This window comes from Larus michahellis, chromosome 14 (genome assembly GCF_964199755.1).
Source record: "Larus michahellis chromosome 14, bLarMic1.1, whole genome shotgun sequence".
Taxonomy (NCBI): domain Eukaryota; kingdom Metazoa; phylum Chordata; class Aves; order Charadriiformes; family Laridae; genus Larus; species Larus michahellis.
In genome coordinates this window covers 5,347,422-5,373,032 of record NC_133909.1, presented here as the reverse complement: position 1 = coordinate 5,373,032, position 25,611 = coordinate 5,347,422, and the positions used below count along the sequence as shown (strand labels likewise).

At 48.7% G+C, this 25,611-nt stretch overlaps 1 protein-coding gene across 1 annotated transcript in view; it reads right to left on the bottom strand.

Moving 5' to 3' along the window:
- The window catches only part of SEPTIN9 (septin 9), a 143,682-nt gene extending 132,230 nt beyond the window's left edge, over positions 1 to 11,452 (bottom strand). The window contains exon 1 of the mRNA XM_074607563.1: positions 11,135 to 11,452. Coding sequence (XP_074463664.1) covers positions 11,135 to 11,156 — 22 coding nt within the window. The 5' untranslated portion in view covers positions 11,157 to 11,452. The remainder of the gene's footprint in view (positions 1 to 11,134) is intronic.
- Positions 11,453 to 25,611: the final 14,159 nt, after the last annotated feature.

Here is a 25,611-nt window from a genome sequence, read left to right as displayed (position 1 = left end):
AAAGCAGCTGCCCTGGTGCCTCCTCGGGCAGCCCTGGCAGCGCACAGTCAGCGGAGAGGGGGCGGCAGGGAAGAAGGAGAAAAGCCACAACTCATCGGCAGGGTATCTGAGCAGCCTACTCTCCATGTACAGTCACAGTCTATTTGTAGCCCACAAACTGTCCGCCGAGGAACAGGAGCAGTCTATAAAAGGGTCTAACAGACGCCTGCAACAATAAGCACCCAGTACATTGACATAGGAGGTTTTTCTGGCTTATATCCATTCCCAGGGGCTCTCGTACCTATATTCATGCCCGAAAGGACATAAAAGGCTCAGTAAGATCCGAACATTAATCCAGACACATATTATGAAACAACCTTTTACTATTCCTTCTCCACCACAGCTCAAGCATAGGGTTCTTTCTTTTCCCACGATGCTTAAAAACTTAGCAGAGCCAAAGATAGAAAAAACAACACACAACCAAAACCCCTTCAGCCACAGACATCCTCCTCCCCTCTCCCCACCACATACACACTGCCCAAAAAGCCTGACATATATTTTAAAACATTGATGCCCAATGCCAATTTCCTAGAGAGCAGCTGGTCCATGAAGGAGCAAATGGAGAAGAGCAGTGGAGGCACATTTGAAACCTCCACAGACAGATCCAACTCCAAGGCTGAGCTCATCCTTCCCAACATTAACTGCAGAAATCAGCTGTCAGATTACTTCACATCACTGTTGGGAGGTTTATCTGACAAAACCCCACTCCAGGAAATAAATCAGAGCCTTGCGCTGCAGCTGCCAAGCAGGACGGGAGAGACCACCCAAGCCACGACATCCCACAGCACCAACAGCCTTTCCATGCTCAGATGTGGGACTCGCCAACTGAAGCATCTCACTTGTCAGTGCAGCAATTTGGGAAAGCGTTTACAGATGCAGATGTAGTTGAATGACAATTAACGTCAAAGGGCAATTAGCTACAGTAACGTTAGTCCTTCAGGCTGCATAAGTCAGTTGAGTAAGCATTTAACAGTTCTAAGAGTCATAACCTATCTACTAAAACAAATGTTAAAAAACAGACATTAGAAATTCCATGGTAGGATGTGGTGGGTTTGGTACAGCTTGGACACAACTCAGACTCACATTTCTCAGTATTGTGCCCAATATTGGTAAAACATGCTCTCTTAAACACACGAATGCAGGACACCAAAGGCGAAAAAAACCCTTCATGCAGCAGGCAGGGTTGCAAGAGCACATAATAAAGGTCTAATTTTAAGGATTTCCTGGTGCTTCTAGCAATTGACTTTAGATAAAAGCAATATAGTACACGTGACTCCTTTTATCACTAGAACACTGAAAATCGGCAAGGTCAGAAACCTTCCCCAGAGCAAATCAGAGGACAAGGAGGATTACAGCATTTCAGGATTGGGATGGCAACATCATCAACTTTCAGTGCTCCAAATTGAATTCTACACAGGCAATGAATTCTTTTTCATCCTCTTTCCTACTGATTTAAATATATATTACTTTTAATTTAAATTAAATTTCACTTAAATTCTCACCTGTCCAGAGACCTGGATAGGTTGGAGAGCTGGGTGGAGAGAAACCTTATGAAATTCAATAAGGGCAAGTGTAGGGTGCTGTGTCTGGGGAGGAATAGCCCTCTGCACCAGGACAGGTTGGGGGTGACCTGCTGGAGAGCAGCTCTGTGAAAAGAGACCTGGGAGTCCTGGTGGACAACAGGATGACCATGGGCCAGCAATGGGCCCTTGTGGCCAAGAAGGCCAATGGCATCCTGGGGGTGCATCAAGAAGAGCGTGGCCAGCAGGTGGAGGGGGGTCATCCTCACCCACTACTCTGCCCTGGGGAGGCCACATCTGGAGTGCTGGGTCCAGTGCTGGGCTCCCCGGTTCAAGAGGGACAGGGAACTGCTGGAGAGGGGACACCAAAGGGCTACCAAGAGGATGAGGGGACTGGAACACCTCTCTTGTGAAGAAAGGCTGAGGGATTTGGGTCCCTTCAGTCTGGAAAAAAGATGCCTGAGGGGGGATCTTATCAATGCTTATCAATACTGAAAGGGGGGGTGTCAGGAGGATGGGGCCAGGCTCTTTTCAGTGGTGCCCAGGGACAGGACAAGGGGTAACGGGCACAAACTTGACCATAGGGAGTTCCATCTCAACACGAGGAGGAACTTCTTTGCTGTGAGGGTGGCAGAGCCCTGGCCCAGGCTGCCCCGAGAGGTGGTGGAGTCTCCATCTCTGGAGACATTCCAAACCCGCCTGGATGTGTTACGGTGCCACCTGCTCTGGGGACCCTGCTCTGGCAGAGGGGTTGGAGGAGATGATCTCCAGAGGTCCCTTCCAACCCTATGATTCTAAAAAAAATTAATTGAAAGTTACATTGGATGGAAGATGGAAACTGAATATTAGGAGAAGAAAGCGGTTGTAGAATGCCAGTAGCTGACACCCCCCCGGTCACAGACCTGGGCAGGCTGAGAGCAACCCACCATCTGACCCTGTGGGCGACACTTCTGCAGCCCAGAGCCATACCTTTCCTGCAGGCAAACCAAAGCCTCCAGCCTCCTTAACTCACAGCTTTTCATCAACCTTAAACTCACCTGAACAACCCCCTGCCACCTCCCATGGTCTATCACGTGCAAGTCCTTTGTCCTGACTTGTAACGCACCAAGATCTGTTATTTGTCTCAGCAACTTTTATTTGTACATGTCCAGGCACTTACAACTCAGCCACTGAGTCATTCAGCAGCAGCTCTCAGCAGCAATTGCTGAGGGCATCTTGTCCTCCTTTCCTTTGTTTACTCTGTCCGTGATACAAAGCTATAGGCAACCCCCATTTCCCTTGATAACATCAAAACCAAAGCAAACTTGCACCCAGGGGCTGCTCTTGAGGATCAGGACTCCAACCTCCTCCCCAAGTACGTGCGCTCTCTGGCATCACCGTCGCATCCTGCAAAGGGACATGTTTCTGGATGAGCTGAGGGAACGACTGAGTGTCAGGGACCCTCTGTGTCCCCAGCAGCTGCTTTGGGTTCAGCCCCACAAGACCTTGGGGAAAGCTACTGGGTGCTGGGCTCTTCCCAGAGGGAGCTGGCTCCTCTTGCAGGTCATCCCTTGGCAAGCGCTCTCCCCTCCTGGGAACCAGAGCCCAAGCTCCGTTGTTCCCTCGGTCCCCAGAATAGCCATACTCCCACACCAGGAAATTATGGACTTTCTTGAGCATTACTGTGACCTTTTTTATTTCCATTATGCCTTTAGCTGTCTCCTCCCCCTACACTCCTTCTCTAAACAAATCTCAGAGCTGCACAAAGTGTTTCCTGTAAATAATACTCATCTGGCATGGACAAAGGAAAAAAGAAAAAGAAAAAACTCCTTTTGCTGCTAGTTCCAGCTTGCAATCGTCCCTCCAGTTTAACTTCCATCTGCTCAAACTGGGAGCACTGAAGGCAGCGTGGCGTTTGAGGGAAGTGGAGGGGACAGTTACATGCTCCAGGCAGACTCCAACCTGCCCTCACTGAAATTAAAAATTCAGGTCATGGAGGTAACTTATATTGCACTACAGCAGTCTGAAGCACAATGATCAATGTTAAAGCTTGAGTGAGAAACTTCACAACGAGCCCCGTTCTGCCCAGCACAGCCAGCTGTTTTGGCAAATATAGTGGCACTGGACAGAAGTTTTCCTTTCCCATCCTCCTGGTGCCATCCCACACTGGTGCCAGCCTCTGCTCTACAGATAACTGCATCCCACCGAGCCCTGTGAGAGGCTGTTTAGCACACCTGGCAGTGGAAGTTGCCTTACAAGCCCAAAACTGGGATTCCCTTTTAGGCAATAGAGGGGTGCCCCATCTCACAGCAGCTGCAGGAAAAGCCTTTGCAAACCTGCACTATCACCTGAATGATGAGTTACACAGAAGGGAGCAGCTCCCCAGGCAGCAGTGATCTCTCCCCTTTTAAGCATAAACCCTTTAAAGGGTGCTTTGAGCCGTCCTTGACACTGGGGAGTCATTGCAGGCCAGTGTGGGAACAGGCTGACTCACCAGTGACTGCGCTGCCTCTCTGCCACCGCACCACCGCTGGCAGCCTGCAATTCCTGTAGGGAATGAGAGATGCAGCACGGCTGCTCTTCCCAAGGATACTGGCACTGGTCAGGAAGGGAAACTCACTGGTGTGGTGTTAAGCACACTGATGTGGCCAGTCAGCATCACCCCTGGGGACAGGTGGATCCCACCCTCTCCTGCATGGCACCAGGGAGCTTACAAAAAGCAAGCAGAGACTTCACGGGCCTGACAGGTTAAACCTTCACAGATTGCTATGATACAGAGTCCTCTCCTCTTCCACAAAGTTCACCCTGGATTTGGACCCCACCTTATGCTGCAAAACCCAAGACATCTCTCGTGTAAGAGGGGACAGGTTTGCCTCGCACACAAAGCCCCACTCGCTGTCTGGTAACCAGCAGCGCTGGTTTTGGGAGGGCTTTCGCTGCAAGCAGTGAGTTATCCTCTGCAGCAACATCTCCCCCTTCCACATGGCACCACTTCTCCATGCTCACCCCAGGTGGGCATGGGAAGGTGATCAGTGTTTTGGGGAAGCAGTTAATCACTCCGTTGGGCCCCACACGGCTTTTTGTTATTTTCTGCATATGTCTGCGTGTTGCGGTTTTTTTTTTGGCTTTCTCCACAGGCTGGATTCCCTTGCTTCTCCAAACTATTTCCTAACAGATGTCAGGATGTTTTGCTACCTGAAGCAAAGCTCTGCCACTGCCTGCACACACCAGCCAGATCTGGCAACAGCGGAACACCCAACCAAACCCATCACGCTGATCCTGCCACCCCAGCACAGCGTGGGGCTGCTACAGGAGAATTTTTTCGTAAGAAGATTCCATCAATCATCACGAGCCATCAGAAATATGTGACAACGGAGTACGTTGACAGTTATGGCAATATATTCTGTCAGCACACAAGTAAAATATAACAGTCATGCTTTTTGATTGAACATCCCACGGTCCCACCTCATTTTTTGCAGCAAAGCAGCACAGAGCTAAGTTTGCCAGGACCAATGCCAGTTGCCATCAACAACTCCTCATATCTGCTAAGCCCCAGAAACGGCCTGCGAGGCCCTGAAGGCAGCTCAGAACAGTCCGTCCGAGGATCAAGGTGCTTTTGTCCAACAGAGACTCCGACAATTTGTAGTGCTCTAGCAAAATTACAGGCTTTACCACCACAAGAGAAGGCAGGCACACTAGAAGTCTGATTTTTCTAAAGCATACGCTTTTTCTCATTTTAAAAGTCATCAGAAGACTTGTTAAAGGTTTTCAGCTGTTAAACACACAGTGCAGACCTGGGCAACGCTGCCTCTCAGCTATGCCATTGGCTTGGGAGCACGGGCTGCAACACTGCCCTGCTCACATGGCCTTTGCTTCTGCCACCCATCATACACCAGTCATTGACAAATTTGGAGGCATGGGGAGGGAAGGACGTATATTTTTACCCTGCATCCCCACAGCACTCAGGGCAGCAGTACCCATTCCCTATGGGCACCTCTAAACATTGCTATAGCTCAAACAACAGCTGGCAGGAGCCAGTGGGAACATCAAACACATCCAACCGCGCATGCAGTGATGGGGAAGTGACTCGGGCTGGGATGGAGCAGGGAACAGTGTGATGTGATGGATGGAGTGGTAAAAAAATAAATTAAGGAGGTTGGGAAGAAAACCCACCAGGCGGAATGCGTGAATGTGAGAGGGCATGGTGGCTGCTGACCACTTTGGAAAGTGCGTGTGAGGCATGGACTAGTTAGAGATGCAGTTGTCCAAAACAGCGCACAAGTGTTTGCCATGCAGGGACCGCATCATGTTTGTTCGCTCTTTTCTTTGGGGTTTTAAAGGAGGACAGGGACCATGGACATTTGGTATCAACCAGCTTTCACATGGATCCGATGATGCAGATCACCCACGCAGCTGGCCAAGCCGGACTGCAGAGCTTTCAGCATCCTGAAAAGACGACGCCAAGCCCTTTGTGCACCAGCCTCCTGCTATTCTTGGATTATCAAGGAAGAAGTTCATTTTGTAGTCCTTGTTATTTCCCTTCCTGCTACTTCAGTAACACAAGGTATCACAATGCCAACACAAAACCACATCGTGCAAAACTTCCACAGCCTCAGGCGAGGGACCAGTGTTCCTGGAGCAGGTCACTCCATGATGGCACTGCCAGCATCACCGTTCCTCTTCTTCCCTCTGCTCCTGGGCTCCAAAACTCTCTCCTCACCCTTTTCCTTTCGCATCCCCCACTCTCACACCGACTTTACAAATGCTTCAGCTCTGCTGCCGAAGGGAAAGGAAAGAAGCCCAGACCCAGGCTTCACTACTCTGCTCCAGCACAGAGAGTTGGAAGAGTGCAAAGGCAGGGATGGGTGGCAGCAAAAGAGCCAAAATGGCATCCTCTGAGCAAGGTGAGAGATAGGAGACAACTGTAAACAACACAAAAACCCAGCACAGGAACTTCTGCCTCTAATAAAAGCAGAGGCACAAACACCAGCCCAATCGCCAGCACGCTGGGAGCTGCTCCACCAGCTGCGGCTCCGGTGGTAGCTCTGTCCCACCAAGCAGTGAGGACACAGGATGAAACAGAAACCCCAGCATTTTTTCTGCTCCTGCTATTCCGCAGAAGCCTTCCTGAAGGCTGACGCATTTACTTACTGCACCAGCCCTACGCAGCCGTGCCAGTGGCTGCTGGGCCTCTTCATTAACCAGTTTGTTACTGCAAAACTGTCAAGCGCGTTGCTCTTGATCCTCACCAGCTAAACTATTCCTTGCAACAGAGACACCACGGACGTGCTTTGGCACACCAGGCACAGACAGGGCTGTTTCGCTCAGAGAGCAGGTGGAAGTGGAACGTTTCATTCATCTGAGCTGGTGGAGGCATTGCTTGCACTGAATTCAGGTTTTGAGCAATAGGTTTGAACAGCAACAGACTTGAGGATCCAGCTTTTTGTGGTTGATTACAAATCCTCAGTACAATCATTTATTTTTTTTAATGACATCTTGGCCCAGCAGTGCAGAATTGGGGGAGTAAGAGCTAGCTGTGAGTTTGAGCTGAAAAAAAATGGCTTTTTTACTTTTATATATTTCAAAACAAACCATTTCAAACCTACATTCAAAATGACAATCTAAAATTAAATTAATGTTTTTGTTGGATCCAAGCAATATTTTTTCCCTTGATACTGCACTTTGTCCCGTGAGCTAAAAAAAAAAATAAAAATCAATCTGAACAACGCTGTTCCTTTTTCCATGGCTTAGACAAACACAATGCCAGTTAGCTGACAGGAGACAGGTCTGGTTCAGGAGAGAACAATGGGGCTCTGCAAACACCGGGTCATCTCTGCTCCACCCAGCAGCTTTTATGACAGGTTAAAAGCCATTGAGGGCATCGCACTGGGCCTCTCTCACACTGTATCAGCCTGAGAAAGATTCAGTCTCAGTTTTTCCAGACCATCTCAGAAGACATCTGCAGCTAGAGATGTGCCGAGGCCCCCAGACCAGGCAGTGCCTGGCCAGCCACAGCCCTTGGGGTGTGTTTAGGTGGGACCAAGTCTACCAGCGCTTCAACAAACTCCTTCATTGCTGCCAGAGGAGCACTTGCTGCAGTGCATATCCCCGTGCTATCACAGCCGCACACCACAGCTCTCGCTCATCCCCACCGAGAGCTCACTTGCTGTTCTTGCATGTACCAGAGCACAAACAGGCAGCCTGTTGGTGGGGTACAAGCCCAACTTGCCCCCCACCCTACCACCTCTAACTGCTGCTGCCTTGGACCGGAGCTGTGGGTGGTCAGCATCCACAGGACGTCGTGTGGTGTCGGCACCAAGGAAACACAATGGGTCTGGGGCAGGAGGGGTCCTGGGACACTATAAACCAACCCAGCAGAGGACAGAGCTCTTTCCCCACAGCTTCCCAATCTAGATAATACCAACAACTCCAACTGGATTTATATTCTATTGCCCATGTTTTATAGGGAATCATTTTGCAAGTCACGATATGGCAAAAAAATTGTTCCCAAATCCTAATGCTAGTTCTCAGTTCTCTGTTACTCCTGCATTTGTTCCTATAGCCTGAGCTCATATATGAGGAGTTATTTCTCTCTACACGCCTAAGCAAGAAATTAGGAGTCCACGGTTTAGGTAAGGGTGGCTCACACAACCACTGCGGATAATTCGGGAGGTACTGTAATTAGGGCAATCCTTATTTCCGTGCATGCCAACCTCTTACATAAACCTGAAATTGCAAACCATCCATGGCCAAAACCGTTTGCACCATCCTTTAAAATACCTATAACTCATGTGTTTTATCACAAATCCTGTCTATTGCTGCATTGGCAATTCAATTATGCTTGAGTAATGGAAAATGAGAATCAAAAAATCCTTAAAAAAATAGTATTCAGGACAAGTAAAACATCTTAGAAAAAAAACACCCCAAAACTCTCCTTTCCTTAAGCATCTGAAATAGACATCCGTAAAACAAACATTTTAAAGCTGACTTCAATAGCAATTATTGCTCATTTTTCACTTGGTGTGTAAAATCCCCTTTTCACCCTCTCCCTTCCTCCTACGGCTGCTGCCGGGAAGTTCCAGGGAAAAAAACGCTACCGGGCTGAGCCGCACGCGCCCACGGCTACGGCACAAAGGTCTGAGCCTCTCTCTGCTGGTAAGAAGTAAAGCATCCAAAAGCAAACTCTATCCCAACCACACCTACATGGCACGTGCTCAAGAGTCATAGCACATGGGTACTGATTCCCCCTGAAATACTTTCAAAAAGGTAAATCCAGCCCAGGGTAGGGAGCAGCCTGCTAACGGGAGAGAACTTACAGCAGCATTGCGGCGTTTGCAGAGGAGGATGGAGCTGCAGCTTCAGCCTCGTGAAGCCAAGTGAGATCCTCCAGCTGGGTCCAGAGGGACCCAGTCCACAGAACAGATCCAGAATATACTGGAGAGGAGCAAACAAGGCCAGCGAAGGATGCTCCCTAACCTCAAAATGTGTTTAGAAGATGCTTATTGTTTCCTTTTGTCATCGTTTTTGGGAGATTCCCAGCCAGGCACTGCATTTCCAGCCTGCCAGGGATTGCCAGCAACATGCTTGGGAAGTGCAGTCTTTGCAGCCGAGAAGTCACTTTGTCACCTCTCCAGTTTCTCTGGCAGTAGAGAGCTCAGAGGCTCTGCAGCACTCCGTACATCTTACTCATGTCTTGGAGAAGTAATCTGGATTTCCAGTGAAATTCCCCAAAGCAAGTCCCCATCGCCATTCCCCTGATTTGTAAAATGCGCAGGATTTACGGGACAAGGAGGGCTGGCTCTGCCCTGCGCAGAGGTGGCAGCTCTCCAAAAGGCGGTGGGTGATTCATGGAGTGCCTTTCTGCCCGATGAATCAGCCAGAGGCAAGGCCCCAGCACAGCCCGGCCAGGAGCTGCTACATCGAAAGCGGAGCCTTTGCACAGCACACAAACCAGAGCTGCTCACAAGAGCTGCCGGGGCTTTTTGCGAGCTTGGTGGTGGTCATAGTGAATTCTCCTGTTGCTTCACCACAGTGTATCCCAGCTACCGTAATTCTTCTATTCCTTTTCCTTAAAAAACCGCCCTGTCCCAAAGGGAAATCTCGAGGCAAACGGTTTCCAAAGTACAACTGCAGTCCCTTTCGAATTAAAGGTACCAACCAGATGTCCGCTGACCTCAGTCACAACACCAAGCGAAGGCGTGTTGGAACACTGACCAGACGTCAGTCACACCGGGGGGTTTGCAGTGCCACAGCTTCACTCCGGCACAATCAACCCAAAGCAAGCAAAGCAATTAAGGACCACGTGGCCTCATCTGCAAGAAGTCGTAATATCAGGTCACACATAGTCTGCCATCTCCAGACCTCTTTTTGCCCCACTTCTGTCTCTCCAGGGCTGCTTTAGCCACCATCCACACCTCAGGAGGCTTCTACAAATAACAGGTTTCCTTACACACAATGCACAGCCATTAATACCCACCTTAATCCATTACAACACGCTAATAATCACGCTTAGGCTTTCTCAGGTTCCCGGCATACAAGCCCTAATAAAACCTCCCATCAGTCCATTTAGCAACACTAATGAGGGAACAGAAATATGTAAGAGAGAAACATTACTAATTAATTTTAACAATAAACGGCAGCAGCATCACACAGGGAATTTTCCGAGTGAAAACAAACCCCCAGCTCCTGTGGCTTGTGAGCTCAGGCAGAGTCCGGCTGGCCGTGACGTGGCTGGAGTGACTCGCAGCATGGCAGCTGCCCCAAACATCCCCGCGGAGTGGCCAGACCCATGACTCAGGATGTCAGGAGTTGGCCAGCACGGTGACACCGCGTCCCTGCAGCGGCCAGGGAGAAGCAGGGCAGAACTGGGTTTACAGAGCAGGGGGGTCACAGGCTGGTAGCTGGAGCGAGCACAAATCAGCTGTGGAGCAAAGTCCTGCACGCGCAGGAGCTGCCAGAGACACCCGAGCAACGGAACTTTTGTAGGAGATATGTCCGCTCCATCGTGTGCCAGCCACTTCTTGGGACTGCCGGCAGGATTTCACAGACGGCTCAGAGAAATTCTATCAGTCACGGTCGCTTGCTCCCACGTTAGCTGTGGAGGAAGGAGCCTGCGAGAGCAGTGGGCACAGAGCCCTCACCCTGCAGGGCACGACCGGGAAAGCCGGTGTGGGGAGCAGGGAGAGGAGAGTCCCACAGCATTAGGGGATCCCAGCTCGTCCACCCCCGATTTGGAAACCCCTCCAGCCCCAGAGGCAGCTGGTGTCACAAACAATGCCACTGTCCTGTTTTAATTTCAAGCAGCCGCTCAGCACTGGAGCTCAGCCCACGCTGGCGCAGGTGCCTCCTGAATAACGAGCTCTGTGCCACCAACACCGAGTTTTGCCTGGAACAAGCTGCCTCCTTGGATTTGTTTTGCTTTTTAAGCCTTTTCCACTGATCAACAGTTTATTTATACAAAGTAAACCAGCTACTCACTCTGCTACAGAGACACTTGGATGGAGAAGGGCTTACGCAAGTTGTGCTTTGAGGGTTTTTTAAACTTTTTTTTTTCTTTTCCCAGTACAGACAGAAAGGGGGAGAGGCAAGAGGCTCACCTGAATATGAGGATTTCTTCATGCCGTCTCTTCGAGCTGTGACATGAGCGGGAGCGGGGCCGGCAAGGCGTTGGGTCCCTGGGGTGCCGTGCCGCGGGTGTGATCCTTTTGTTGGCGCAGGCAGGGACGGGGAGGGGACGCGCGCTCCGCCACCGCATCCACGCGTGCAGCTCCAGCCGAGGGGCAGCCCAGCACTCCCGTTAATTAGCACACACCTTTCCTAATCTCACACACAGTTACGGGCTGTTCCAACTCTCCTGGCGCTGGCAGGGGTAGAGCAGGGCTCAGCCTCCCCGCCGGCTCCACGTTACCCTCTGGGAAAACAAATGGTTCCCGGTGATTACTCCTGCCAACTCCCAGCCCTGGAAATCCCAGTGTATTTCGCCGGTGCAGCAAAGGGAAGGGAGGGAATTTCACGCCTCCAGCCTGGTGCACCCCACAGATTTGATTCAGCTCTTTGCTGGAGGAGCAGCTCAGGTCAGCCCCACTCTCAAGTCAGGCAGTTTCTAGTTCAAAGTGCATTACTGGCCCATCGGCAGCCCGCGGTGTAAACACTTTTCCTCTTCAAACCCACAAGCAAAGGATTCATTCAAGGCTGTAAGCTGAGCAAAATAGCTCGTGCAGATTTACGACACGGGGAGAGCTACGTGCGAGCGGTTACTCGCTGCTTGGGGTGGGTACAGAGCCACCTACCCCATAACCAGCTCCCCAGAGCACTGGGATCCGGCACCTCCCCCAGGTTACTGGGAAAGAGGAGGCTCCATTTCGCTATTCCTTATGTGCCTCAGCACGTGGGTCTGCCAGGGAAGCAGACATGCTCCTGATGACTCCCTTGTGAAACACACATTGGACAATTAGTTACGCAAATGCAATAAGCTGGGGGCATTATGAACACAGACAGGAAGAAAGAGCAAGTTGAGATTAGCCATGACTAAAGGCACGGTGAAATGCAGGAGCGTGAAGTGCCGGAGGAAGGACCGGGCTGGTGGCCGAGAAGATTTCCACAGCCTGCTCAGGTGAGTCACCCATGCACAGCACAAGTCCCATCCACAGGAGAAACTTCCACCAGCGCAAAGGCACAATTTCAGCAGAAAGGGCTTTCTGGTTGGTTGTAGATTTTTCCACAGTAGGAAAAAAAACCAAACAAAAAACCAGCCCTAACCCTGGCATTGCACAGGGACAGAGGAAGAGGGCAGATGAGCTGGATTAAGATGATACGGTCCCATCAGCATTTGTTACCATTTCTCAGCCATAGATTATCACCTCTGCAACAGATGTTTTAAAAAGGCTTGTCTGAGCCTCTCCGGCATTTAGTGCCAAATTTGAAGAGCTAGCTGAAAGCGCTGGGGGATTCAGCGCTAAGCAGCCAGACTTTGCACTGAAACAGCTCAGGAGCACTCGCACGCTCCCAGGTTTGTAGCAGCAACAGCTCTACCCTCTGCTGCACGACTACGTTGCATTACTGCTACGCTGTGGTCTCCAGCAGAGAGATGTTACCAAAAACACTCCGTCATCAAGAAAACTTCTGAACCACCACAGCTTTGTTGCTTAAGTAAACACGCATCTAAGCCCACAGTAACAATACATTACTCTTCCCACAGGTGCTTTTGAAATCATTAGTCACATTTATGGAGGAGAAACAATAGCACAGTGACTTGCCCCACCTCATACACCAGGTAAGGGCAAAGCCAGGAGCAGAACCCACCCCTGGACACTAATCCCCTGCTCTGCTCTCGCCTGCACCTCTCTGATGGGCACGACTACTTTAAATACTCAATACTCACAGGGATACGCTTTACAGAAGATCAAAAGACAACTTGCTGTTCTTGCATGTGGGTATATGTGCACATGTGCCTGATTAAGTGTGTGATTACATGTGCACATGTGTGCAATTAAGCATATGGCTCCACATATGTGCGTGATTACGTGTGCAAAGTGTGCCTGCGTCTTTGCGGGGCTGCTGGTGAGCAGCGTTTTCAGAGCCGTGGCTGGGGTACAGCCATCTGATCAGCTCGACTGCACAAATACAAACAGCAAATTGTGGAGCAGGCTTTCTACCGCAGGGCCAAACAAACACGATGAGACAGAAAATGGCTGAAGGGATCTTTTTTTCCCCCCCCCTCTCTGAAATACTGTCTGACAAAGAATCCTTTTCTTTGGCTGCCCGGCCTCAGAATTACCAAGAGAATCAGTCGCTTGGCTCAGAAGAACAGGTTAATGTTTAATGCAATGCAGAGCCCACAGGCTTCAAATAGGTAAGTCATTTATAGCTCGCCTTCCCCCCCGCCCCTTCTTTCGTAAGATTAGTGAGGGAATTTATTGTTCCTGAAAGTGAGGGATTCAGGCTGCTGGCTCAGCCCAGCCACGGCACAGGCAGGCACAGTGTCAGCCTCATGCACCCAGCCCTGCCAAAACAGCTCAGACCTGACCCGGCGTACGCACCCGTCCCACACCAGCCCTGGACATCCCACCCCGGCACTCCAACACCAGCACAGTGCTGGCAGAGCGCAGAGCTGGTCTCTTTTCTGAGAGACGATGTCAACCTCACTTGTCTCCATCTCATAATGCCCAACTCTACGCGCATAGCAGTGATCTTATGTGGGGTGAAGCATGGGCCAGCTCCTCTGAGCCCAGCAGCACCTGAACCTACCAAGGTTGCAGATGCTGCACCTCCTGCAGCAGCTGCCAAGCCTGCCCCAGCTGTGGTGGGCTCAGCCCTGGTCCATCATGGCTTACTCTGCAGCACATGCAGTTTCATGGCAGGCATGATAGGCATTTTCTGCTGGTGGTATGTGTTGTCTCTCCCCCAGCAGCATCCTCCAGCACGTTCCCCAGCATGTGGGGGTCCTGCACGAGATACGCAATCTCCAAAACTAAACATAATACAGCCATCAGAGGAGCGAGAGAGACAAGCACCGCCAGCTCCATACGGTGGGCTGGGGCAGGGAGCCAGAGGCCCAGGAAAGGATCAAGCTGAGGGAGAGACTGGGGGAGGCAACAGCACCAAGGGATGCTTACTGCAGTGAGGAGGGAAGCATGGAAATAAGGAAAGGATGAACCTCCAGAGAAAACATCCCTACACTCTCATGGACCAGCACGAAGTTAGACATTAGGGTATGCCGAGCTGTGTAATTGCATCTCTCCTACTGACTCATTCAACCTCTCAGACCAAGTCTCTTGTCTTGCAAAAGGGGAGGAAGGCTGAGTTTTCCCAGGGAGAGGTGTGGGGAGGCTGTGTGTTACTCAGTGCTGCCCTGGGGCTCAAAGACATTGCCCGGTAGGCAAAAAAAAAAAAAAAAAAAAAAAAAATCACTGTTATGGCAGAGAGCAGAGCTCCCCAGGTGACCAGCAACAAGGATAAGCAGGAATTTATGCTTCAAAGACCTGCCAGTGAGCAGCAGAGTAGGCCCGAGCCTCCTCTTTGGGGAACAGTATCTCTGACTGATTTAGAGGTAGAAACTCAGGTGTCAGTACTGTAAACCACCCACATCTCCCTCTCCAGCTTGGTTTGTTTTATATACGATCCTCCAAGCTCCTTTTCCCCAATCAATTGCTCTTTTACAGCTGCTAGGCTGGAGAGAGGATGCAAAGTCTTCCCCCCTGCTCTGCACCAGCAACCCATCCTGCCCAGGGCAGGGAGGCACGAGGTGAGCAGTGGCACTGCACCCTGGCCAGAGAGATCACAGTGAAAGTCCTGCAAAACTCAGCTCGGAGAGTACCTGGATTCAAGGGAAAAGTAGTAAGAGGGGAAGGAAACCCCACAGAAGATGAGACCTTGTGGTTTTTGGCCAAGGAAGGGCCACCCTCACTGCCTAGAGCCTGCGATCTCCCTGGCAGGCACAAAGGGCAGCTTTTGATGCAGCTGCACATGCAGCAGGACCTGACTTGCGCTGTGGACTTTGGTAAGTCCAACAACAACTCGGATGCACTAAGTCAGCAGAAAAGGGCAGGTGGTTCCATCAGCCCACTGTAGGTAAGTGCAAGGGCTCCGTGCCGATGGGCTGACTGCCGGCAGCCCGGCTCAAGGCAAAGTTCAGCACCCTGCTCTTTGTGGTGCACAATTCCTGCTGCTGGTGCCCAGGGCAGCAAGATGCTTGTGGGAAAGGACAAGGGTCAATCAGCCAGTGCTGGACACGTGCAGGATCTTCCCTGCTTTCCGCCACCTTCTCGAGGAAATTAAAATATTATGGCACCTCTGGTTGCTCTCCCTTTCCCCTGCAGCCTTAACGGAGTGCTTGCTTGCTCACACAATGCGTTGGTTGTGCCTCATTTAGTTAATCCTTACAATGCCCTGGTTACTTAAGTTCATTATCCTCATTTAGTTACAAAAAAAAAAAAGAGTAAAATTGCATTTTTATTAATGATTCTGAGAAACAGTTGCCCAAACTGGGATTAAAACTCAAGGCTGTCTAACTTGTTACTACCTAACGTTACAGCTGCAGGAAGATTGGGTCTGCCAGCTCTGAGCTCAGTGGAGTCTGCCTTATAAAAACATACCTGCCCGGATCTTGGAAAGCAAGATAGAAATCAGTTTGATGATCAAAGTTCTGATAGCATTCCTGGATAATACAGGCTTTGCAGAGAACAGCACGCAGAGGTCTGGAGGACTGATTGGCAGTGACCTGGAACTGTTTCCTCTAGCAGTTGGGGATAATGCAGCAGAATTCACATCCAAGGACCCTCCAAGCCCAGACTTCAGCAGTAGTCACATATAAACCCTGCAGCTGCTCCGACGCAGCAGCCTGGCTCTCAAGCTTGCAATGAGGAAATAAGGAAGGAGAGGTTTATGAAACGCATTTGGGTTGACCTGTTGCTCGTGAACAACAAAACCACTGAATCGTAGAGATGGGGCAGTCAGATGTGCGTAAGAGGAGCTCTGGTCCACATGGATGGCAAATCTCTTACTTGAAATTATGGCTGAGGTCTCAGTTAAACCCGTGTAACTGAACAAGTGAAGGAGGCCCGTTTACCTGCCCCCGCTGTCACCGGGGGCAGCGTGCTCACCAATGAGTCCTTGTGTGCTCCAATGCGTGTGCAAACCTGCCTGCCAAAGCCAGGAAAACTAAACACAAAGAACAGCAGACACATAAACCATCACTGTAGCTAAGGTTTGCCATACTCCAGTTCTGAGCCACGTTTTTCTTGCCGGTGGCCAGGATTTAATGCAGCACTCCCCTTTCCCTGCTCCACAGTAGGGCACCACAGATGTTCAGCCTCTCGGCATCAATTCACAACGCTCGGATACAGGAGGCAAGGCAGCTGTGCTGATCTAAAGCCTCATACATTCGCCCTCTGGTTTTCCAGGGACTGAATCACTTGGTTAGGACACAGCACAGCTAGCAACAGCCGGACTCCCTCTGTGGTCTTAAATGCATATGGTTAAGAGGTAAATAATTTAGCAGTGTTTCTCCTAACTCCTTCCCCTGTGATTCCATCTGACAATGAAGTACCAAAGACCCACAGCATTACAGTATCGTCATATATGGTCTGATAGTCATGCTGTTCTCTTCTTTGGGCTGATGGTTACGCTGGGGAAGCAAATAACTTAATGGAGCAATTACTCCTATCAAATCAGCAGGTTTTGTTCTCTTCTTCTGCCTTAATTATGAGGAACCAGGAAGAATGTCCAATTACTCAAGGCAGAATTTCATTACCAGACAAGATAACATCTGCTCAACCACAAGGTACATCAGATGGCCATTTTCGTAGAGCAGCCTCTCCCATGGTTAGGGAAGGGCATACTTCAACCTGAAATTAAAGTTGAAGGTGTATTAACAGACAATAAAATAAAAATTAAAAGCAGTAGTCAATGCCCATTCAATAGAAGGAAAATCCCTGAATGTAAGGGAAGTCTGAATGAAAGGTCACAAGTGTTTTCCATTTTGAATAGCCCCAGTCTCTGAAAGCAAAACTCTTCAAGGTGCTTCATGAGCTGACCCACATGAATACCTCCCCTCCTTAATTATTGTAAAATCCTTGGGCTGCTTTCAGAAAATGCCAGCTGAGCACTTCTGAAACTAGCTGCAAGTCTGAAAAACAAAAACAGGTCAAAGTCAAACTCTCAAATGCCTCAAAGCTTAACCCATTTTTCACAAACATACAACCCTGTTTTATGGCTTTTATGGTCTGAGTTTTAGTTGAAACTACAGGAATGAGGCAACAACCATGGCTTTGCATCAGTGTCATGGGTTTGGCTGGATTGGTGATCAGAATGACAGACGGCCCTTCCCCCTCTCCCAAGAGAGGTGAGGAAGACAGAAGGAGATCTACAAGTTTAGAAAGAAGAACTAAACTACTTTAATGAAAATATTAATAAATAATGAAATTATAAATAATAATAAAAAATAAAAAAGTATACAATATATACAAAACCCTATCCAGCTCCCAGGGTGACGATCACATCACCAGCAGGCACAGGGAAAGTCCTAGACTGGAGTCAGTGACAGACAGGAGCTGGATTCCGGATCTGTAGTCAGGAATGCTTGGATTGGGATCAAAAGCAGATGAACAGACAGGGTCGTCTTCAGAGGTCGTCCACTGAAGGAAGAGAGTTGACCTTTTGATCCCTTAGCTTTTATACTGAGCATGATGCAGACGGGATGGAATACCCTGTTGGTCAGGTTTGGGTCACCTGTCCTGTCCGCTCCTCCCTACAGGTGGGACCCCTCTATGCTTTTCCACTTCTGACCCTCTAACAGGGCAAATAATGAAGTTGCTGACCTCGGCTGTTATAGCAATAAGAATAAGCAAGAGCCCCTCTGTGTACCATTTGTTGGTATAATCAGGTCTTCTCACTCAGAGTGAAGAGATTCTGAACACTGTGCTGTTAATTTCAGAGTTTAGTCAGTTAGAAGAGGCCCAGCTTAAAAGTAAATTTACAAAACAGAAAAGTGGTTCTGTTTTACCTCAAACCAGGACATCACATCAGCCTCAAACCCACCTCCTCCACTTCCCATGGCACAGGCGCAAAAATCACAAACATCCATGGATTGCTCCCACAGCAAAGGTGCCAGGAGGGAAAACTGTGGCTTGTTCTCATGCTCTCTGGCAACCGCTTTCCTCGCCCCACAAGGCTTGCGGCAGCAGGCTTCCCTAGCCGTGTCCTTCCAAAGTTGTACAGAAGAGATCTGGATGTCCCTTGCCCCCAAGTGAGAATATCACTGTTTGGTTTTTTTTTTTAAATCCAAGCATCATACATAACCCAGGGCAGGGGTTTACTCCAGTGCCTGCCCTTGGTCAAGCTGGATTATCAGGTGTCTTTTCACAAGTGCGGTTTAGAGAACTGAACATACATCCCTGGGGAAGGAGGAAACATGGAAGAGAGGCAGAGTGCTGGAGTGCTGAAAACCCAGGCTTACTGGTCGTGCTGCACTGGAGGGAGGCACAGAAAGCATGGGCCTGAGCTGCCGCAGAGGAGAGGGACCTCACACCCCCTACTCTGACCCCTCCTCACCAGTAGCAACCAATCTGGCTGCAGACTTGAGCATGTGCCAAGCAAACGGCCAGGCATGACTGTTGCGTTGCTGTCATAACTGCTTGTGTTTAGAGACATCCACGGGTGCTTAGGGAACAGCACAGTCATGCTATCAGCTCTGCTTAACCGTCTGCCTGCCACGATTTCTAAATCCAGCCCTGAATGCAACTCCTAGTCTTGCAAGCGTGATTCAGAGCATATTCTTAAATGCATGAATTTACATGTTTGCTTCCCGTATTTGCAAGCACCTAAGAGGCAGAACGTGCCCCTTCCCCCTGACAGCTCTCAATGGAAGGCAGACCCAGATGCAGAGGGGGCTCTGCCTATCGCTTGCAGGGAAGACACTGGACTGGAGCCACGGGGCCTGTTAGAACTGGAAAAGGGGAGCAAGGAACTGGGGAAAAAAAGAAATTAACAATAAAAGAGCCCTCAGAAAACGTGGATAAAGGAAAACCACAGAAGGATCAACAAGAGTCTGCCTATAATCACTACCAAAGCAATTACAGAATTAGGGAAGATTTATAACAGACTGAAGAGCTGGATACTTGGCATGCGAAATGGAAAAGCTGCAAGGAGGGAATTCTGTATGCTGGCACTGGGCTCAAGAGCCACAAGTGATGCAGCCTCAGCAGTTCTGTCCTATACAGGCCAAACTGAGCAGCGTTTTGGATGCCTTCTCTTATACCTCTCAGCTTCCAGCTATAATTTGGTCCAGCCGTCAATTCCAAGTTTTAAAAACCAAAACAAACAAAATTTTTTTATGCAGAATGTTGAAAAAATATGAGGAGCAATTAATAATAGCCACCATTTCCTTAATGCTCTAACACAGCACAGCTTCTAGCCAGCACTGGCAGCCCTTCTGGGAGGAAATTACTATTATCCAACTTTACAGGTGGGGAAACAGACACAAAAGACCTATAGAAAGCAGCTGATTTAACCCAGATCTAGGAGTTATAGCCCTGGACTGTTATTATCCATATAACTCGCAGTATTCCTGGAAACTGATGCAGGTTGATCTGTGATATACTGTCACCCAGCATTAGCCATCACTCAGGTCTCTGCCTCACTTATTAAGGACATTATTCCACTGTTATTTTTTGCTTTCTTACACTGGCACAGCTGCGTTTCTCATTGTTCTTTATCTTCCATTTATATGATTTACTCCAGAATTTAAAAGGATGATTTTGCCATCAACTATCAGCAACTAAAATACCCGCACAAGACTTAGGGCAGTGGACAGCCCAACCTCTCAAACCCAGTACATTCAATTCCAAACAACTCATATGTGAGCAAGCCTAGAAGTCCAAGATTTCCAAATTAGTTGGGCACAAATACCTTTGGAAAGCTCCAAAAAGGCCCAGGGGATTTTCCCCATTGAGAGCAAAAGGAGCAAATCTAAGAGGCAGGGGAGCTGCAACAGGCTGTGGCTTTAAAAGGTAAAAATCAGCTTCATCCAAAGCTCAGCAGTGCCAGTAATGAAGCAGCCAGGGCTGCCTTCACGCCCAGCTCAAAGCTGATCAATCAAAATGAATCATCACTTGTGCGAGACAAGCAAAGAGGTAATTTAAACACTGAAACAAGCCTGCTGCAGTTCAGCAGGTAACAGCATGACTGGGCTAACGTACCCACCTCAGAGAGGAACTTAAAAACAGGCTTGGGAGGGAGAGCACGTATCACAGCCATGGTTAGGCAAGAGGCTTGCGCTGCCCAGATCCTCCAAGTCCCCACAAGGGACGGTCCCAGTCTCGCTGCTGGGGAAGCACCTCAGAGCCTGGGTATGTATTTTCACCTTACGCATTTCTTGAAAATATCATAAGCTTTACAAACTCTGGCAATTTTTTAGCGTGGACTCTCACGCTTTACAGACAGTTCCTGTAACGGCAGCACCGGCGATAAAGCAAGTAAATACAGTTGTGCTGTGCAAAATTGCCTTCTTACTGAGAAAAGGACAAGGATAGCATTAAGGGCAGCTAAGAAAATAGAGCTGGAGTTTGATTCCAGTTCTGTACAAACTGGCAGGAAGTGCAAAATTGCATTGGGAAACTACTGCCCGAGAACACCAGAGGACTCGGGTCTCTTTGCAGCCCAGACCCTCAGCCCTGCCAAAACAAGCCAGGCAGCATCAGAGGCTCCTGACTGCTGACAGTGTTTTTTGGGGCTTTAAAGAGTCAGCTAGGGCTCTAGCTAGAGCATGAATGGTTTCCTAATAGAAATGATTTCAGAGTCTGGAGCGGTTTCAGGAGGAGCTTGCTGAGCTGGCTGGTGCCAGGAACTATGTGAATGTAGCAGCAAGGAATGTTTTCTCCCTCCTCATCCCCCCGCGCCTCTGGGGCTGCGCTGAACAAATCGGAAAAAGTCGGTTGTCATCCAGCAACCCCAGGGGGTATCTGGCCTCCATTTCCACGCAGGCTGTGAGGGGAAACTCTGCGGAGTAGCCGGAGAAGTGGTGACCTGCTGGCAGGGTCGCGGCAGGAACAAACCCTCATCTCACCCGTGGCCAAAGGAAAACAGCTCTGCTCCAAGGAGAAGGAAAAACCAGGAACTATAAAAGGGATATTGTATAAGCCCTAGTGCAAAAGCCTTCCTGCTGTTGTTACGTTTTAATAACTCATATTTCCGAGCGGAGCAGGGCTGAGCGCTGCCTGCCGTGACTGCGAACAATGGCAGCAGCCAGACCCCGCAGAGGTTTCTCATTCATGGCCGGCCCAGCGAGCTCCCAGCCTGGCCCCGGCCCCGCTCTCCTCCCAGGCTCGGCAGTCTGGCACAGCAGCCGCCTTCATGCAATTGTTTCCCTGCCTGACGGATTAATTTTCGCTCAGGTTTTTGTTACTGCCTTGCCCTCTCGTGGCTGGCCCGTAGATCAGACACTCCCTGGCAGATGGATGCACGAACACCATCCCTGCTAGACACCGCGGTCACTGTCCGCAAAGGGGTAAGAGCTTTGATTATTCAACTTTGCAGCCAGTATTGCACTGTGTTCCTTTTCCAATGAGGTCATGCTGTGTCTATTGAAGTCAACTACAAATATTACTTTTTTGCCTTCACTTTTCTTTCCCTGTTAAGATAAAAAGTACAGCAAGTAACTAGAGATGCATTCAGCCGGCAATAGCCTTTAACCATCACCTTTCTGAATGGAGTACATCTGAATTCTGAGGATGAACACTGTCTTGGTGTGGAGAAAAGTTGCAGAAAGGAACAGTGACTAAACTGCTCAGAGATGCAGCTTCAGGATACCTCGCATTTCAGTATTTACTCACTGACCTGAGCCCAAATGGATTCAGTTCTACTTCCTTCCCCTCTCCTCCCCCCAGTTCATGAATAGCAAAAACCCGCACCTTAAATAAGCACGTGAACTAAATCATTCTTTTTGAAACATTCACCAAATTCTGGTCTCACCAGAACATCTCAGCAGCCACCTGCTGTGGCAGTGTTACTTGCACAGGCTGGGCTTTGTGGCCACAGGAGTTTTCCCAAGGAGTCAAACGTAAGGTTATTCATTCTACCCTGAAATATAGGCTTTTGTGCAAGCTTTTTAGCAGTCACCAGATGGAGCTATTCCTGATAACATTTCCATTTCTGTAGGCATTTAGATCACAAAGAAACACGGGAAAGTCAGCTAGCAGCGTGATGCCTATATCTTTACAGAGATCGCGCATAAATGAGTCTGATTCGCTGTCTACAAATCTCTCAACAGAGTAACTCGTCAGCCACTACTTTCAAGCTATGCAGAAGCAAAAGAATACATTATAAACACAGTGCTTCTTCCATTAGAGCCAAAGTATTTTTTTTTATAATTATGACGACCAGTCCTCCCATACAAGTATTAGAGGCCACTAACACCCATGTCCTTTCAGCAATATGGCAGTAACCTACCCCTATAGGCTTTCAAGCAGCATGTTTGTCCTGCTGCTGAGCCATGCCCATTTCCTTGACACTTCAACTTATCTAACCACCAAAGCAGCTGGGCCAATGACAAATTACACTGTTTGTACAACTAACATTTCTGGAAGAGCATATCTCTTCCAAGAAACCATGAGCACTTGCAAACCTGTCTTTTTACAGAGACGACGAAAGCCAATGCAAAAGCGGTGCATGTGGCTGCCAGTTATAATTGAAATCATTTTAATAATTCATGCCTCATTACCTTACCACATGGCAGTTCAAAGACCATCTCCTAATCCTTTAACCCTTTTCTCCTGTGTCCTTTGGTTTCATTTCTTAGTTTAATCAGTGAAGAAACAAAATGGGGAATGTTCATCAGCACTTGCCCATGGGAACAAAACCCAAGGGGGAACCGGTGAGTCTAAGATCTTAATCCCCTTCCTCCTGCCCTCCTGGTTTTCCTGATTTGATCCATCACTGCCAACTGAAACAGCAAAGAAATTAGTAAGCTACCTATTATATATCCCAAACTGTTGTCTGAAGCTGGAATTGCTTTATGGTAGTACAGTACCTAGACACACCAAGGGCAAGGGGGAATCTCGTTATTTAGCAGCTTTATATGGCCAGTTAGGAACTGCAGATTTCACATTGTCTTTTATTCCGGGAAAACTCTTTGGCTTTTTCCAGCTCTGAATTGTCCTCTGGGTACGCAGTCCCATGGCTGTGCCCTTTCTCATTAGGCAAAATTAAATTTTGTAAGTTGTAGGAACAGAGAATTATATTTTTAGTGGTTTTGAAGCCTTCTTTTTGCCCCTTTAGCCATTTAGGGAGATAACACCTGATACCCATTTTTCTGTCCTACTTGGGGAGATTGCAAGCAAGAAAGTAAGGTATAAAATTATTTATGTCTGCAAGTATGGTCCTGTTCACTTATGAAAAGGAAATAACCTTGTAAAAACACATTCATTTTAAGCACACTGTATATTTACACACAGGAGGTGTCCCTCCTTCAGAAATTTAACTTGTGTATGATGGAGACCGAACTATGTATATGCAAACATGCATCAACATGTGCAAAATAATAGCAGTAGTGTAACATTTCAACACCAGAAATGCCAACAACAGCAAAGACTATCATTTATGACTAGTTACTCGATGCGTTCCAGCAAGCAGATACACAGAGCTATAGATAAACCAACTGATAGCCTAGTGAAAGCTGTGACACAAGGAACATTGCAATCTCCGTGCTTTTACCAACTTACCTACAGCACACTGGACCCAGCCTATGCCGGGTTGCCTGTTTGCTGAGCCACATGCCTCCCAGCACAGTACAAGCCCCATTTCATTAGCAGTTAACCAGCACACAAGTTCCTCTGTGCCCCGTGTCCCATCCGCATCTCCACAAAGGCACAGGGAAGGCTTCAGAGGAGCTGATGGCACAGGAGGTGACAGTGCCCTCAAACTCCAGCAGGAGGAAGTGTACGTGGCTGTGATTTTGACATAGCATAGTCTCCTGAGAAACAAGTCTCAGTCAGCTGGCAGCAGAGCCAGAGCAGGGTCACCTTGGGGAACTTTTCAAATAAACACAGAACTTGAGGCTCAGGAGAGAGACCTGCACAGCTCTAGTGCCATTAGAAGAGGTGATTTATACCAGCTGCCAATGGTATCTTAAGCCTATCACTAATATTTGTCTGTCGAGCATACACAGCTGTTTTCATGTCCTTGCTGCACCAGGTAGAGGGTGACTGACCTGCCAACTCTCTCCTCCTATGAAGTGCTTCTCAGAGGAGTTGCTGTGACTCTGTACAGTCTGGATTTGAGTGGGTGGGGAGTCCCCCATGCATTTTCCCAGGATGGATGAACACCTAGCATGCAAAGTGATCTTTACAGGGGATTTTATTAGGCAGCCTGAGCAACACTCCAAAAAGCTGCGTGTTACCTTTGAAGCCCTAAAACAAGATCTATTGACATAACTCTACCTGCAGGGGGAGGACAAAGGTGATCAAACACAGGTTTCTTTCATGAACAAGCTCTGAGCTGAAACACTCTTTCTTCACTTAACAGGAAAAAGACAAGTACAATCAGTGTGACTCATGGCGCAGCTGTTTTGCTGGTGCACTGCCCACAGGCAGGATGCTCAGCCGAAGAGGCCATTACAACCTTTAGACCCCACAGGACATGTCATGCTCCTCTTAAATGTTGCAGAACCAAGATGTTCCGGTGGGTATTTGCCTTCACAACACTCACAAGAATTCTTAATTCCCCTTTTTAATCACAACTCAGAATAAAAAGCACTACCCTGTCACAAAAGACTAAGATTTTCAAGCACCATCAGGTTGACTTTACAGTTTGTATGAGAATACAAGTAGAGGTCAGTCATCATTACAGCTGTCTCCTTATTCAAAGCAGAGTGGTTTATAGTAGAGTTTGGCCCCGCTTCTAATCAGCATTCACAGTACTGGAGAGCTTGGGGCTCTTCTGGTCTGGGCAAAGGGCCAGAAAATGACTCTGAACAGAAAAAGCAAGCAAAGTCCATTCTAATTTCACTGAGCAAACCAGGTGAAATACAAAAATAAGTCAATTAAAGCACAAAGCTCTAATTCAGTTTTATAGCATTCTTTCCCCTGTAATAACATTCGCAATTAGTTACAGTAAAACAGGCAAAACAACAGATATTTTCGTTGTGTTCTTTTAAGAAGAATGAAAATGGTGCCTCAGAGAAACCGCTGCCAACAGGTAGCATAACTCACACAGAGGATCAAAAAGGAGCTGTGGATCGCGGAACAGATCACAGCAGAAAGTCCATCTCTCCCAACTCACAGGGAGGTGCCAAACCCTGCTCTGAACTGCTGTGAAAGATTATCTGCTCCCAAATTCATCCTCTCTCTCAAAGCCGCCTGCTGATCCCTTCTCACAATTCCCAGGCACATTGGACCCTTCAGCCTTCATCCAGCTTTCTGTAGCTGAACCTCCTCCAGTTCTTCCCTTTCAAGACCATGTTAAAGTCTTTTAAAGGACTCCAAGCATTATCCAGTTCAACATGGAGAGAAAGCTGACCACTTCTCTCCTCCCTCCCTGGCTACCCCAGCCAGCTACACTGCCAACTTCCAACACGTCCTGA